This window comes from Elgaria multicarinata, chromosome 1, assembly GCF_023053635.1.
Source record: "Elgaria multicarinata webbii isolate HBS135686 ecotype San Diego chromosome 1, rElgMul1.1.pri, whole genome shotgun sequence".
In the NCBI taxonomy this organism is placed as follows: domain Eukaryota; kingdom Metazoa; phylum Chordata; class Lepidosauria; order Squamata; family Anguidae; genus Elgaria; species Elgaria multicarinata.
The window spans coordinates 140,174,997-140,188,095 of NC_086171.1; the positions used below are offsets into that span (position 1 = coordinate 140,174,997).

General features: G+C 39.3%; 1 protein-coding gene across 4 annotated transcripts in view; it reads right to left on the reverse strand.

Moving 5' to 3' along the window:
- Positions 1-13,099, reverse strand: part of LEPR (leptin receptor) — a 69,639-nt gene that overhangs the window by 4,052 nt on the left and 52,488 nt on the right. For all 4 annotated transcript variants that reach the window (XM_063137712.1, XM_063137720.1, XM_063137734.1 and 1 more), the window contains exons 8-15: positions 11,860-12,153; positions 11,651-11,768; positions 10,257-10,456; positions 8,003-8,151; positions 7,585-7,744; positions 7,397-7,479; positions 3,313-3,529; positions 1,680-1,859 (exon numbers count right to left, since the gene is read on the reverse strand). In XM_063137712.1, coding sequence (XP_062993782.1) covers positions 1,680-1,859; positions 3,313-3,529; positions 7,397-7,479; positions 7,585-7,744; positions 8,003-8,151; positions 10,257-10,456; positions 11,651-11,768; positions 11,860-12,153 — 1,401 coding nt within the window. The remainder of the gene's footprint in view (positions 1-1,679; positions 1,860-3,312; positions 3,530-7,396; positions 7,480-7,584; positions 7,745-8,002; positions 8,152-10,256; positions 10,457-11,650; positions 11,769-11,859; positions 12,154-13,099) is intronic.

Genomic DNA, 13,099 nt, shown 5'->3' on the forward strand with positions numbered 1-13,099 from the left:
ACAAATAAGCTACTGTGCATAATCTAAGGCATGGAGGGGGGAGAATTACAGACTTACCTTTTTCTGCAATCTTAACCCAGAGTCTTGATGGCCGCACGACATCCCGGAAGGGAAGAGGGATATCGTGGCCACCATCCCCCCTCCTCCCGGAACGGAGATGGAACGCATGTAAGTGTTAAAAAAACCCAACCCTTTGAAATGTTCCACCCACCCATCCCTAATGGGCATGGAGTGTCCCTGCACAGCTCTGTGCCCGTTTTAAGAACCCCACTACTTGCGGGGAGGAAGGGAGAAGCCGGGATGATCTAGGGACAACCCCGGCAGGAAAAGGCTGGTGTAGACATGCCCTAAGTCATCCCCCCGTCCCTTTCCTGCTGCAGTCCTCCGACCCCAGCAGTGGTGTTGTTTCACTCTGACGACATCACAGCAACCTGTTTTAGCCTTCTACAATATCCCAATGAGACAGGAGAGGTGTGGGGTAAAGTACAGGGGCTTAGTTCAGTGTTTTCAGCATTACCCTGACAAGCAGAGAGTGACTTTAAAAGGCTGGAGATTTGCAGGATTGGGACAAAATCTTATACACAGTCTTTCCTAGTCAAGAAGCACATGATGCACCATCATCCTGTGCGATTACACACAACGGAACAAAAAACCTGAGTGCATGAATAAGGGGGTGGCACAAATAAGTCCACGGAAGTTTGCAGGACCAGGACAAAACTTCATACACAGCATCCCCTGGCAGGGAGGAACACAAGGCAAAGTGACAACCCTGCGCAGCTGCTGTCACCTGACTGAAATGGTGTTTAACACTACAGGAGGTTGCAGAGCCCACCACAAGGGGAATGGTTAAGATGAGATCAAGCTGTGAGAGCAATCAGTCGCTAGGCAGATCATGGAAGCAGAGATCTGTTGGCTTGAGGAGAGCGGTTGCAGTGGTTTTGACTATTCTTGCCAAGCAACTATGTAGGAACCAAAATAACTCTCTGTCAATACCGCATGACACCCTACAAGTTGGAAGAGAACTCATCAAATCCCACAGAGATTAAAGACTACACTTAATATTTGCATTTTATTTTAGTTTGTAGGCTACAAGGTTGTAAAGCTCATAAGGAATGAAGTAAATACATTTCTGGATTACAATTTGCAAATACTTATTAGGAGCTAGTCAACTAGCTCATATATCAATGTAAGAACATCTGATTTCAGTGGAGTTTATTAAATTCATTCCATGTAGGTCAATTGTTTAACCCATCATGGGTTAAATCACCCACGCTGCAGATCATGGGTTATCAGAGTGGGTTCTTTTAGCTAAATAAGCCATCATGGGTTTAAAAACTCCGGACAGACAATACATTAACCTTTCATAGTTCAAATAAACCATCATGGCTTATTAAACTCATCATGGGTTATTGTACAACCCCCTTGGAATTCTACAAATAATATATTTCAACTAAAAGTATAATAGTTGCCAGTTGTCATAATTTTGCAGTAAATCTGCAAAATGTATACTGAGAATATTAATGTCTCTTTCCGAGTACTTGCGTTCATTATCCTTCCATTTCAGCACCTGTCATTTCAGCTTTGTCAGTTCATGAGAGATTTTTTAAATAACCATATTGTGCAATACTGTTAAAACATATCAAAACACAAGAGAAAGAGAAATGTTTCCAAATACTCACCAAAAATATGGTACTTCCTAATATTTGAAGGAACCATTATCCATTTGATTTGCTCTTCATTTATATTTGTCCATTCAATTACAAAAGATGTAATAATATAAGCCACAGGTAAAAGTGTCCAGGACACAATTACACAACTGTTGTTTACTGGGTATACACTGAGAGACTTTACAATGTTTACTAACAGCAAAAACAAAACAAACAAACCAGTATATTGGTGATTAGTTTAATTACCCTACAAGTTGGAAGAGAACTCATCAAATCCCACAGAGATTAAAGACTACACTTAATATTTGCATTTTATTTTAGTTTGTAGGCTACAAGGTCGTAAAGCTCATAAGGAATGAAGTAAAATACATTTCTGGATTACAATTTGCAAATACTTATTAGGAGCTAGTCAACTAGCTCATATATCAATGTAAGAACATCTGATTTCAGTGGAGTTTATTAAATTCATTCCATGTAGGTCAATTGTATTGATTTTAACTGAACACTCCATTTAGGCCCACCCTATTTCAAATTACTTTTCTCCCTTTCAACAGTTTCCAGAGTTTTAAATTAGCTAATTTAAAGATTCCTAATCTTTCTTTAAGTTGTGGATGCTTACATATACTTGATCATAATATATTTCACACCATCAACAAGTTACCCTGAGACCAAGCAGGATAGAATTATTCAAGAATGTTAGGCAATCATCATAAACAGTTAATTTAAAAGAAGGTAACTTTCACTGAGATCAGTGGAATTAGCTTCCAAATGACTCAGGGTCTAAAATCAAAGAAACAAGTTCTAATATAAAATAAGGACTGGTTGCCTCACCATTTGAATAATTACATATCTAAGAATGTAATCCTATCAGGATAGTAGAAAGTGTCCATTCGTGGAGGCTAATGAATATCCAAAAATGCAGGGCAGATGGAGCACAGAGAGGATCCTCTCCTCAGTGCTTTGTCGATTTTGAGCATTTAACCAGGGAGCTTCGGAGCAGGAGTGGGGAGGCCGTGCAGCACATAGGAAGCTGCATAAAGGAACTTCCGTGGTCTCCTCGCGTCCCCACCCCTGGTCATGCCCCCTCTTTGCCTTCTCTGCATTCCATTCCAGAGTGTGGAGAAGGTGCCAGCATGGAGAGAACCATGCCAGCTTTAAGGCAGTGGGGGAGGGGGAGCGGCAAGCAGTTTCTGGGAAATCGAAAAATCCTATGGCTGTCTGGACACTGTCTAGCGGCTATAGAATTACTTCCTTCACCAGGATGGGCAACATGAAGTCCTCAGCCTAACTTTAAAAGCCCTTCACATATGCTAATTTCAGACCTCTGTAGGAAGAGGGAGAGAAGGATAAGGGGGAGTGGCAGAAAGAGAAACATAGTGACCCACCCACTTTAGTCTCTGGCCCTGGCCACCTCTGGTGTGGCACTGCTCATTGCCAAGGTTTGTTTGTATAAATAAATAAATAAATAAATAAATAAATAAATAAATAAATAAATATGCCCCCTACTCACTAGGGAATATGGCTGTTGACAGGGAAAAATTTGTTCACATAAAATGCGTAATCTTCTTCATTATAAAAGAGATCTCTGAACTACTAAATGTTTTTTTTTTTAAAAAAAGGATCTATCCAAAAATGTTGCTCTTACCTGTGCTCATTTGTTGCGATAGAGTCAAAATAAAATTCACAGACGAAGTTCCCACTGAGTTGATGGCTAGAACTTTAATGGTATGTACATCTTCTGCCCATGAAAATGTATATGTAACATCATTTTCTACATAGTCAGACCAAGTAATGTTTTCTGAAGTAGTATGCTCTATCACATAGTCCAGCACATTGCATAAGGAAAGATCCTTCATCAAAGGCTGTAAGAAAAATCAACATTAACCATTTCATTTTGGGTTGCACAGACTATAGGTTCTTTTACTGAATTCTAAAGGGTAGGTATCTCACTTTTATGTCCGCAGGATTAAAAACTACATTTGATAAATGTTTACTTTTTCTATAACCTTTTTCTATAACACTACTAGTTCCCAATATGCCTAGATGAAATTTTAAAATTTAAAAGAGCTTGTTATGCAAGCAAAACTGGTTTTTAAATTGATGTTTCCAAAAGACATTGTCAAAACTTAGGCTCTGATGGAAATTACATGGATTTCTAGTATGGTGAACTAACTTTAACAGTTCCAGATTTCTGAGGACTTAGAAAGCTCATGGGGAACTAACTGCTTGTTAATTTGGACAGATTGCTTTGTCTCAGGCAACATGTGCTTTCATCCATCTTTAGAGATAAACATCTACCATAAGTATGTGAATACCTACAAGTCAGACATTATAATAGAGAAAAGAACTTTAAGGTGGATTCCTACATTGAACAGGGGGTTGGACTTGATGGCCTTAAAGGCCCCTTCCAACTCTAATATTCTATGATTCTCTGTTAGCTCCTAGTAGTGTAGGCAGGGACAGACAACCATCTAAGTAAACTGCCATACTCCTTATGTCCACCTCAGCCTGAGCCAGAGTACACTCAGACCTTTCAGGACATTTCTAGGGCTTAAGAGACCAAGCCAGTACTCTGCATTTCAAAGCTGTAGAACTTTCCTTATAAGGGAGTTGCCCCAGATCCTTCATCATTTTTGTTGCCCGTTTCTGTACTTTTTCTAACTCTACAATATCCCTTTGTAGCTATGCTGACCAGAACTGTACACAGCACTCCAAGTGTGGTTGCACCATAGAATTGTATAAGGGGAGTATGGTATTGGCAGTTTATTTTCAATTCCTTTCCCAATTATGCCTTTTTTTTTAAAGCAACCACTCACTGCATTGCTCAGAGCCCATCAGCATATATGTGAAGTTTTTTTTGCCCCAACATGTGTTACTTTACACTTGCTTACATTGAATCGCATTTCCCATTTGGATGCCCATTATCCCAGTTTGGATAGATTGTCCTGGAGCCACTTGCAATTCATTTTTGTTTTAACCACCCTAAATAATTGGGTGTCATCTACAAACTTGGCTACCTCACACCTAATTCCCAATAATTTGTGAGCAAGTTGAAAAGCGTTAGTCGTAATACTGATCCCTGTGGGTCTCCACTGTTTACATCCCTCCGTTGAAAATTTACCATCTATTCATACCCTCAGCTTTCTGTTCTTTAACTGGTGACTGATCTGTAAAAAGACCTCTCATCTTATTCCATGATTGCTAAGTTTGCTCAAGAGTCTTTGCTGAAGGCCTTTGTCAAAAGCTTTAAGAAAATCTAACTAAACAATGTCAAACAATCACCCGTCTCCACATGTTTGCCGACATTCTCAAATCTAATTCTAATTAGAATTCTAATTCTAAAAGCTTAGTGAAACAGGATTTATCTTTGTGGAAGATATGTTGATTTTCTTCCATCACGGCTTGTCCTTCTATATGGTTACTAATTTTATCTTTAATACTGCTTTCAACCAATTTGCCCAGAACAGACATAAGCTAACTGGTCAACTGCCTCCCTAGCTGTTTTCCTGTACGGATATATTTAAAGAATTCTTTATTGTTGGTCGTGATGTTGTTAGTGACATGCTTTTCAAAATGCTTTTTTGCATCTCTTTTTATTTGCTTGCTTCTCCTTTGTGCAGGTTTGTGTTCCCTGTTGTTCTTCTCATTTGGGCAAGGCTTCCATTGTTTTGCCAGTTCCCTCATTTTAGAAAAGTTTCCTCCTTTGAAGTCAAATGTGACTGTGTTGAACTTCCTTGGCAATAAAAATCTGATATCACTGTGGTCATTGTTTCCATTTTTTTTCTACAACACATCACATACTAGGTCCTGGGTAATACCATTTAGGATTAAATCCAGGGTCCTCTTCCCTCTGTTGGTTTCATGACCAACTGTTCTAGGGCACAGTTATTTAGGGCATCAAGAATTTATCCTCTTTGTTGTAACTGGAACATGCCTTTATCCTGTCAATGTAGGGGAATTATTATAGCACTCCCTTGTTTGGATGCCCCCACCCCCAATTTCATTTTCCATCCCAAGATCACCCTGAGTGTTCTGGTCTTGGAGACAATAGCATATTCCTAGTGTGGTGGAACCGTTTGGCTTGACTCAGCGATTCCCCGGCCGGAGAAGTGGGTCTGACTCAGCCAGCCCAGACACACGCCCCTTCACTGCCATTTTTAACCCTTTAGGAGTCTAGGTTCTCAAGGAACGACACCATGTAGGAGATAGGGACCAAACACTTTTATCCTTAACACAACACACTTCCACAAGGGTCCACACATTAAGGTAGACATGTAAGACGTTTGGGGGAAAAACACGGACAAAGGAATGATACACTTTGGACAGCAGGGACTAATACCTCCCCCTCTCCCTTTTACACATTCAGACCAATTGGATTTGCACTCACTCCCCACTAACCACCCACCAGCCATAACTCTGGCAAGGTCCCTTGCCCACTTGTACCCAAACCTAATCTAAAACAAAACAAACATTTAACACTGTGGCTCAACCTCTTGTTGCTCACTTCGACTCAGCTTCACGCCACTCGACCCGACTCTTTCCCTCAGCGGCCACGTGGGGCTTCCGCCATCCAGCCGGCCTGGATACCCTTACTCACCATGCACTCACCGGACTCCTAACACCCATAGGAAAGAGGCCAGACCCTTGGGTACCCAAGCTTTTTATCCCTTTCTGGGACCCCCTTGTCACCAGTCCCACCCTGACCAATAGAAATCCCTTAGCAACCCACACCTTACCCGAAAGGAGGGGGGAACGCTCCCAGACATTGCACAGCTGCAACTTGTTACTCTCCCCCCGGTACCAGACCGGGGAGGCGTTATCAGATGCCAGGCACTTCTCGCACAGCGTGGCCTTGGCATTTTACTTGCTACTCCCTTTTTTGACACAAAGAACCCCCCCTTCCTCTCCCTGGGGTGAAGCAAAGATGTTCTCTTAAAGGGACCATGGGCCCAGCCCAGCCCAGCCCAGCCCATGACACCTAGTACTAAATTACTTTTGGAACCCACTATTCTCACCCACAGAACTTCTATGGAGGAGTCTGCTACTTTTAGTTTTTCTACTTTCTGCTTAACTCTCTGTTCTCTTCAATGTAGAGAATAACACCTCCTCCAATAAACCCTTAGCTGTCCTATAAAGTTTATATCCAGATATAAATTAGTTCTCTCCATTTCACTGGGTTTACATTATGCCCACTATGTCTAGGTTCTCCTTTAAAACTAGATACTCCAACTCTCCCATTTTGGCTTGGAGGATTGTAGCATTAGTACAGAACCACCTATACAACCCAGATGTCTCTGGCATGTGCATCTTCTACTATGGCCCTTAGGCCTCTACTTAAATAAATTCTTAACATTTTTAATGACTATGTTTTGGAGCCTTTCACACCAATTGCACAACCAAACTATTGCTTTGGCTAATATTACTAAGAATTACTGATTATTTGTTATTTATTATTGATGTTTTCCTTTTATTTTTAATAAGAGGTTTTGATGACATATTTAAAATTTCAGGTGTGGTGGCAGAGGTTCATGATTTTAAAAGTTGTGGGGCTTCCTGATCCATCATGGGAAATATTTGATTCACTGCTTTATCAGTTGTTTGACTCGCATATTGTTCAAAGCCAATCAAGTTCTGTAACAGTCATATCATGAGATACATCATGAACATTACAAAAAGCTGAAATAGATTTCTAATATCTCATTTCCCCTCCCCTGAACCCATTTGTATACCTTCCAAAACAGAGTAACGTTTTTCTGGTTCGTTTCTCGATCGTCACTAATAGTTCTCCAGAATACAGGTCCTCTCAAAGGAGCTGGAAAAAATATATTTTAAGAAACAAAACAACAGCCTTTTTATTTATATACTTTCAGTTTTAGAAAAAGCAAAACCAAATAAATTGTATAGGCAGAACACTGACCTTTGATATCTTTAACAACTGTATAAGCAGGTTGGCTCCATTCACTCCAGTAGCCTGCTCCATCAGCCATATGGCAGCGTACCTGAACAATGTATACGGCACAGGGGTCCTGCACATCTATACTGGCAGAACTAACTGATACAGTAGAAACTTCCTGCATCTGTAGAAGAAAGGATGGCTAAACTAATAACAAATAAAGTAATTTCTGAGGGAGAGATTGAGTTATTAAGAGTGGGCTATCTACTACTTAGTATAAAGGGGTACATCATAAAAGTTAATTTTGTGAAACAAACCAAATGCAAGTAAAATTAATAGGATAATACTCCATTAGTCCACATATTTTGATTAGCAGGCAACAGAACACAACTGCATGTGCTCTATCAATGCACAGGTTAATTAGAATTAAGTCTCACCATACCTTCCAGTTAATTTCTGTTCCATTGATGGCATATCGAATCTGAAACTGAAGATCATTCTTTGGTAATTCTGGGATATTCCAGCCCACATTCAGTATCCCCAGTTCCCCTGTGATTTCTACTTTGACAGTTGAGGGAGAAAATGGCTTCACTAGAAATTAAACAAAAGAAATTTGAGTAGCTTATTAATTAGCGATGAGCTCTGTATTTGAATCTTCTTGAACGCTATGGCCATAGCTAGACCTAAGGTTTATCTCTGGATCGTCCAGGGGTCAAACCTGTTCATCTAGGTGACACACAGTGGATTCAGTGCTCAGGCAGGGTCAAACCCTGGATGATCCCAGGATAAACCTTAGGTCTAGCTGTGGCCTTTGTTAATTGGTATGAGAACAATATTCTTATTTTGTTTCTTAGAATTGTATCCTGCTCTCCCCACAATCAGTTGTTTTAGACTAGGTGTTAATGTTATTTTGGCAGTGTGGGAACTTTCCCAGCCCAAGCTGCGAGTTATTCCCAGTCTAGCATCAACCCTTATAAATTGGATTAAAACTTAATCCTGGCATGTGGCTCCTCCCAGTTACTCTTGGACTTCTCATATTATCCTGGTGAGCTGGAAGGAATGGTGCTGCTGTGGTTACCACATTGCTGAGGTAGCTTAAGAACCCATCCTAACCTTTCAACAACCCTGTAGGCTAAAAAATGTTGACTTACCCAAGGCTGCAAAATAGATTTAAGAAAGTAGAAGTTTGGAAACTGGGTTTTCCCCTTGCAAGCCCAAGCAGGCCGGTTGCAGCACCATAATATTAGGGAAGGACTGTCACCAAGTACCAATAGCTCATCACCAAAATTTGATGCTATACAAGATGTATTTAGAAATCATGAGTATTTTTAATAGTTTTAAAAAGCATGAGCAGAGATTGAAATAGCAATCAGTTTGAAAAATAACTTCAGATTAACTTATTTAAGAAGCTAACTTTTCTCTATTGCTTTCAGAACTGAACCTGTTCAATATAGATTAGCAACAATGGAGTTGAATACGGCCTCCATATAAATGATGATATGTAGCAACATTAGAAAGTATCTATATTCTCATGACAAACTATACATGATAAGGTCAGCAGTGTGCCTGTATAAAGCAAAGGTTCTTAGCTTTACATCAAAACTTTCCCTCCTCTGACTTACCTCCCCATTATCCCTTGCTTCAGGCACTTTTCTGCCAGCCGGCTTGTATCCAGTATTGATGCTGGACTGGGAAAAAAGTGTCTAGCATAATAGAATTACAATGAAGAAAAACCAGGCGGGGGAAGCGGGTTCAAATTCTCAGCTGCACATTCCCTTTGATGTAAAAATCTCCCCCCCCCCCCGTCCTGCTTTAAAGATAAATGGAGCAGATATTGGAATGACAAATGCAGCTGTCCTTGTCATGCCCATAGCCACAGCACAGCTGTAGTGCAAAACCATCTCTAAAATGATCAAATAAGAGGTTCCTCTCAAGCTTCGAATGAGATTCCATGCAATTATATAAGGCATTTCCTATGTATATGTTTAGCTAAGAACAAGTTATAACAAAGAAAAGTAACAAGAAAATGGTAGAAAATGGAATTTTCAGATAAAATACTGAAAATTTAAGTTCAAACATTAAATGTCTGGTTAATGCATGCCTTGGTGATTTGTAATGGTTCCACGTATGTTTAATTTTTCTTTCAATTTTAATTATAACCAACTATCACTGGCTGCCACACAAGCTCGCCATCATTGACTGAGTAATTAAAGTACCAAAGGGAAATGAATGCTTGGAGAAGAGATGAGAAAAGGAAAAGATAAAGAATTGAGGGGACAGTACACAAAAGCATTTATGCAAGAAGGCAGTAGTTCTACTTCTGTAATTTACAGGCTACAAATTGTGCTAGACATATCTGAAAAGAAATATTGTGGTATTGAAAGTGTGGCAGGGAGCTAGATTCTTATTTCTTTTTTAGTAATACTTTTTGGTATATAATGAGAATGAAAAAGCCATTTTATAAACTATTCTTCCTTGGCTATATCATTTGCTACAAGCCACTATAAACTGGTTAGTTTACCCAAGTTCTTTGAAGAAGGTAGCATTTTGGTACAAAAACACTAACCATGGAGAAGATAAAAAAATATTTCTCAGCAAGGTAGGATATTTTTCTTTTCTTTTTTTTCATCTAAGGCCCATAAAGTGTACAACTGAAAACAGACAATGATCCATTGTCACAAAAGATTTTTACTTACCTACTTCTTTTGGAAGGATACACACTGGCCGTGATGTAACAGTCCCCAATGAGTGCTTAATTTCTATCCACATTGTGTATCCAGATAGAAGGTAAAATGGTTTAAAGATGCACTCATACGAATTATTCCCCTGAGCATAACATTCTTTTACCTCTGAATTTGAAGGCATGCTAGGTGACTCTGAACAATACACATCACTCCTTAAAATGACATGAAAGAAATGAGATTATATACATCCAGAGGTTAACAACATACAACTAACATTGTCATTTGATACTTATGTATAAAAAGAATACAGATGAACAAGTCTGGGGTTCCCATACAATTTATTTAGCCATCAATTTATTAAAATTAGTTTTTAAGAATTTATCTCTGCCCACTCACTGAAATGCATTTCAGAACCAATCATTTAAAAAGTATTCCACGAACCAGGAACTGTTCTGTAACAATTATGATGGAATATTACAATAATGAAATTATTGTTGATATTAAATAGTCTTTTCAACAACATATTTTACTGATGAAAAATGTCATGATGCCAGAGTTACAACAGGGATTTAATTATCTTGCCAAAAGGAACAGGAAACTGATGGTTTGGATATACAGTAGGCGAAGCAAAAAGGAACAAGTGTGTTTGGATTTCACCATTATCTTCCACACTTCTAGGGATAGGGCCTTCCAGTTTAGTGGAAGGGATTTCCACAAAGTCTTGAGCTGAAGCTGGAATTGTTCTTTCCAACTCGCATTTAAATGGCATCATCACTTTTAAAATATTTTAAATCATCACTTTTAAAACCTTGAGAGTATTACAGCCTTAAAGGTGGCCTAGAAATAAATTTAGATGGATTTTTTAAGAGAATGTTTTAAGGTTTGGGGCTAGGCTGAAGCTGCTGCAACTCCTATCCTGTTCATTCGTCTGCTTTCTAACCAGTACCTCACTGAATTCAGCCCTCAAAAAAAGTTTCCCACCCCTGCCATAGTGGATGATTTGCCTACTAGCATACATAAGCAACCGTTAAGTCAGCCTTCCTCAACCTGGGACGCTCCAGATGTGTTGGACTGCATCTCCCAGAATGCCCCAGCCAGCTGGCTGGGGCATTCTGGGAGATGCAGTCCAACACATCTGGAACGCCCCAGGTTGAGGAAGTCTGCGTTAAGTAAATGCCACAGCCACACAATACCCTGTAGATATTTTCAGCTCAGGCTTGCTTTTTAGGCCTCAATGAGGGGGCAGGGAGATTTGGCTCACCTCACTCAGACCATGCCTCACATGTGGTATCTAAAGTTCAGCTCAGGTTCCACTTTCAATTGGAATATTTCCTTCATAATTTTAGCCTACTCTGTTTTGATAGTAGCAGCTTTTCACAAAATTTCACATTAAAATGAACATATACCTGTAGTATCTTAACAGAAAAGTGCTCTCCGAAAGCAGTGGGTCTGCATTGGTGGACCATCTGCAAGTCATATTTTCTAAGTTGCCATATGTTTCGCATACAATGCTGATATTAGCATCTATTTGAAAGACAGCATTAATTAATATAAAAACAATGGGAAAGGATATACCAGCATTTACAGTTTTATTAAAAACAAGCAGATATCTTACCTATTATATACAATTCAGCATAATAGGGACTGCATTCTGTGCTTTCATTACAACAGGTTAAGGCATTGAAGAGGTATTTCCCTCCAGGATTCATTGCATTTAAGTTGACCAGTGTAACTTTGGAAATGTAGTCATTCACAAGTGTATACTGACTCCTAGGGATTACATTTTCTATATTTAACATCCACACTATCTTCTTGGATGAGATTAATTGGTCTTTGGTTTTATATATACAATAAAAAGAAACATTTGTTCCAACACTTGCTAGGATCTTTGGAGGAAAGTACATGACATCTATTACACACACACACAAAAACAAATAAAACAAAAAAGAAACATTATAAACTTGCAGAAAAGAATCACATCACAATGCAGTACAATTTCAACATATATTATTTCAACATTATATATATTCAACATTTGCTTACTGCAAATCAGAGTTATATATAATGTATAAAAACAGTATCCTTTTCTTAATGATTGAAGTGTTTATGCTATTCACAGGGGTGGGAAGGTTGGCCCTCACAGATGATATAATGTGGCAAATTGTGGCTTAATTAATTAATTAGTCACCGTTACTTGCAAAAGGGGACATTATGTCAAACTGTGTCTATGCACAGGCTAGCATTCAAGTCAGGTCAAAAAGTGAGCCAAACATACAACAAAAATTCTAAGTCATATTGGAACAAGCTGCAGTATTTTTTAATGGTGTGTATATGTGTGTGTGTGTGTGTTTACACACACACACACACACACACACAACCTGAAATATAATTTTCTAATTATTTCAATTGTTTTCTGTTAATCTTACACAAGTAAAAGTTTAAATACTGAGACTCCAAGGTAATAATAAGATAGGGTGGCCTCATCCTTAAAATAACAAAGTAGGCCTGAGCCTACCCTGAATTTCACCTCTGGCTGCTTGTCACGTAGAGCTCCAACAGACGAGCGTTTTATTGCACACTCATTGCTGGGCACTTACAGATTTTCAAAGGTCCCAGTCATGACATTGTCTGCCTCCCACCTCTTCTAGCCTTCCTTGCACCACAAAAACACACCCCAGTGAGTCTGACTTATTTTTAAAGATGGAAGTTTCCACTATCTCCTGCTGTGTTCAGGAGAAGCAGCGGGATCAAAATGACCCACTGAATGGGCCACATGCAGGTTGTTTACTTCCTCTTTCAGAAGAGGAAGTAATGAGGGACAAATGCACAGGCGGAGAAGCAACGGTAAGCAAACA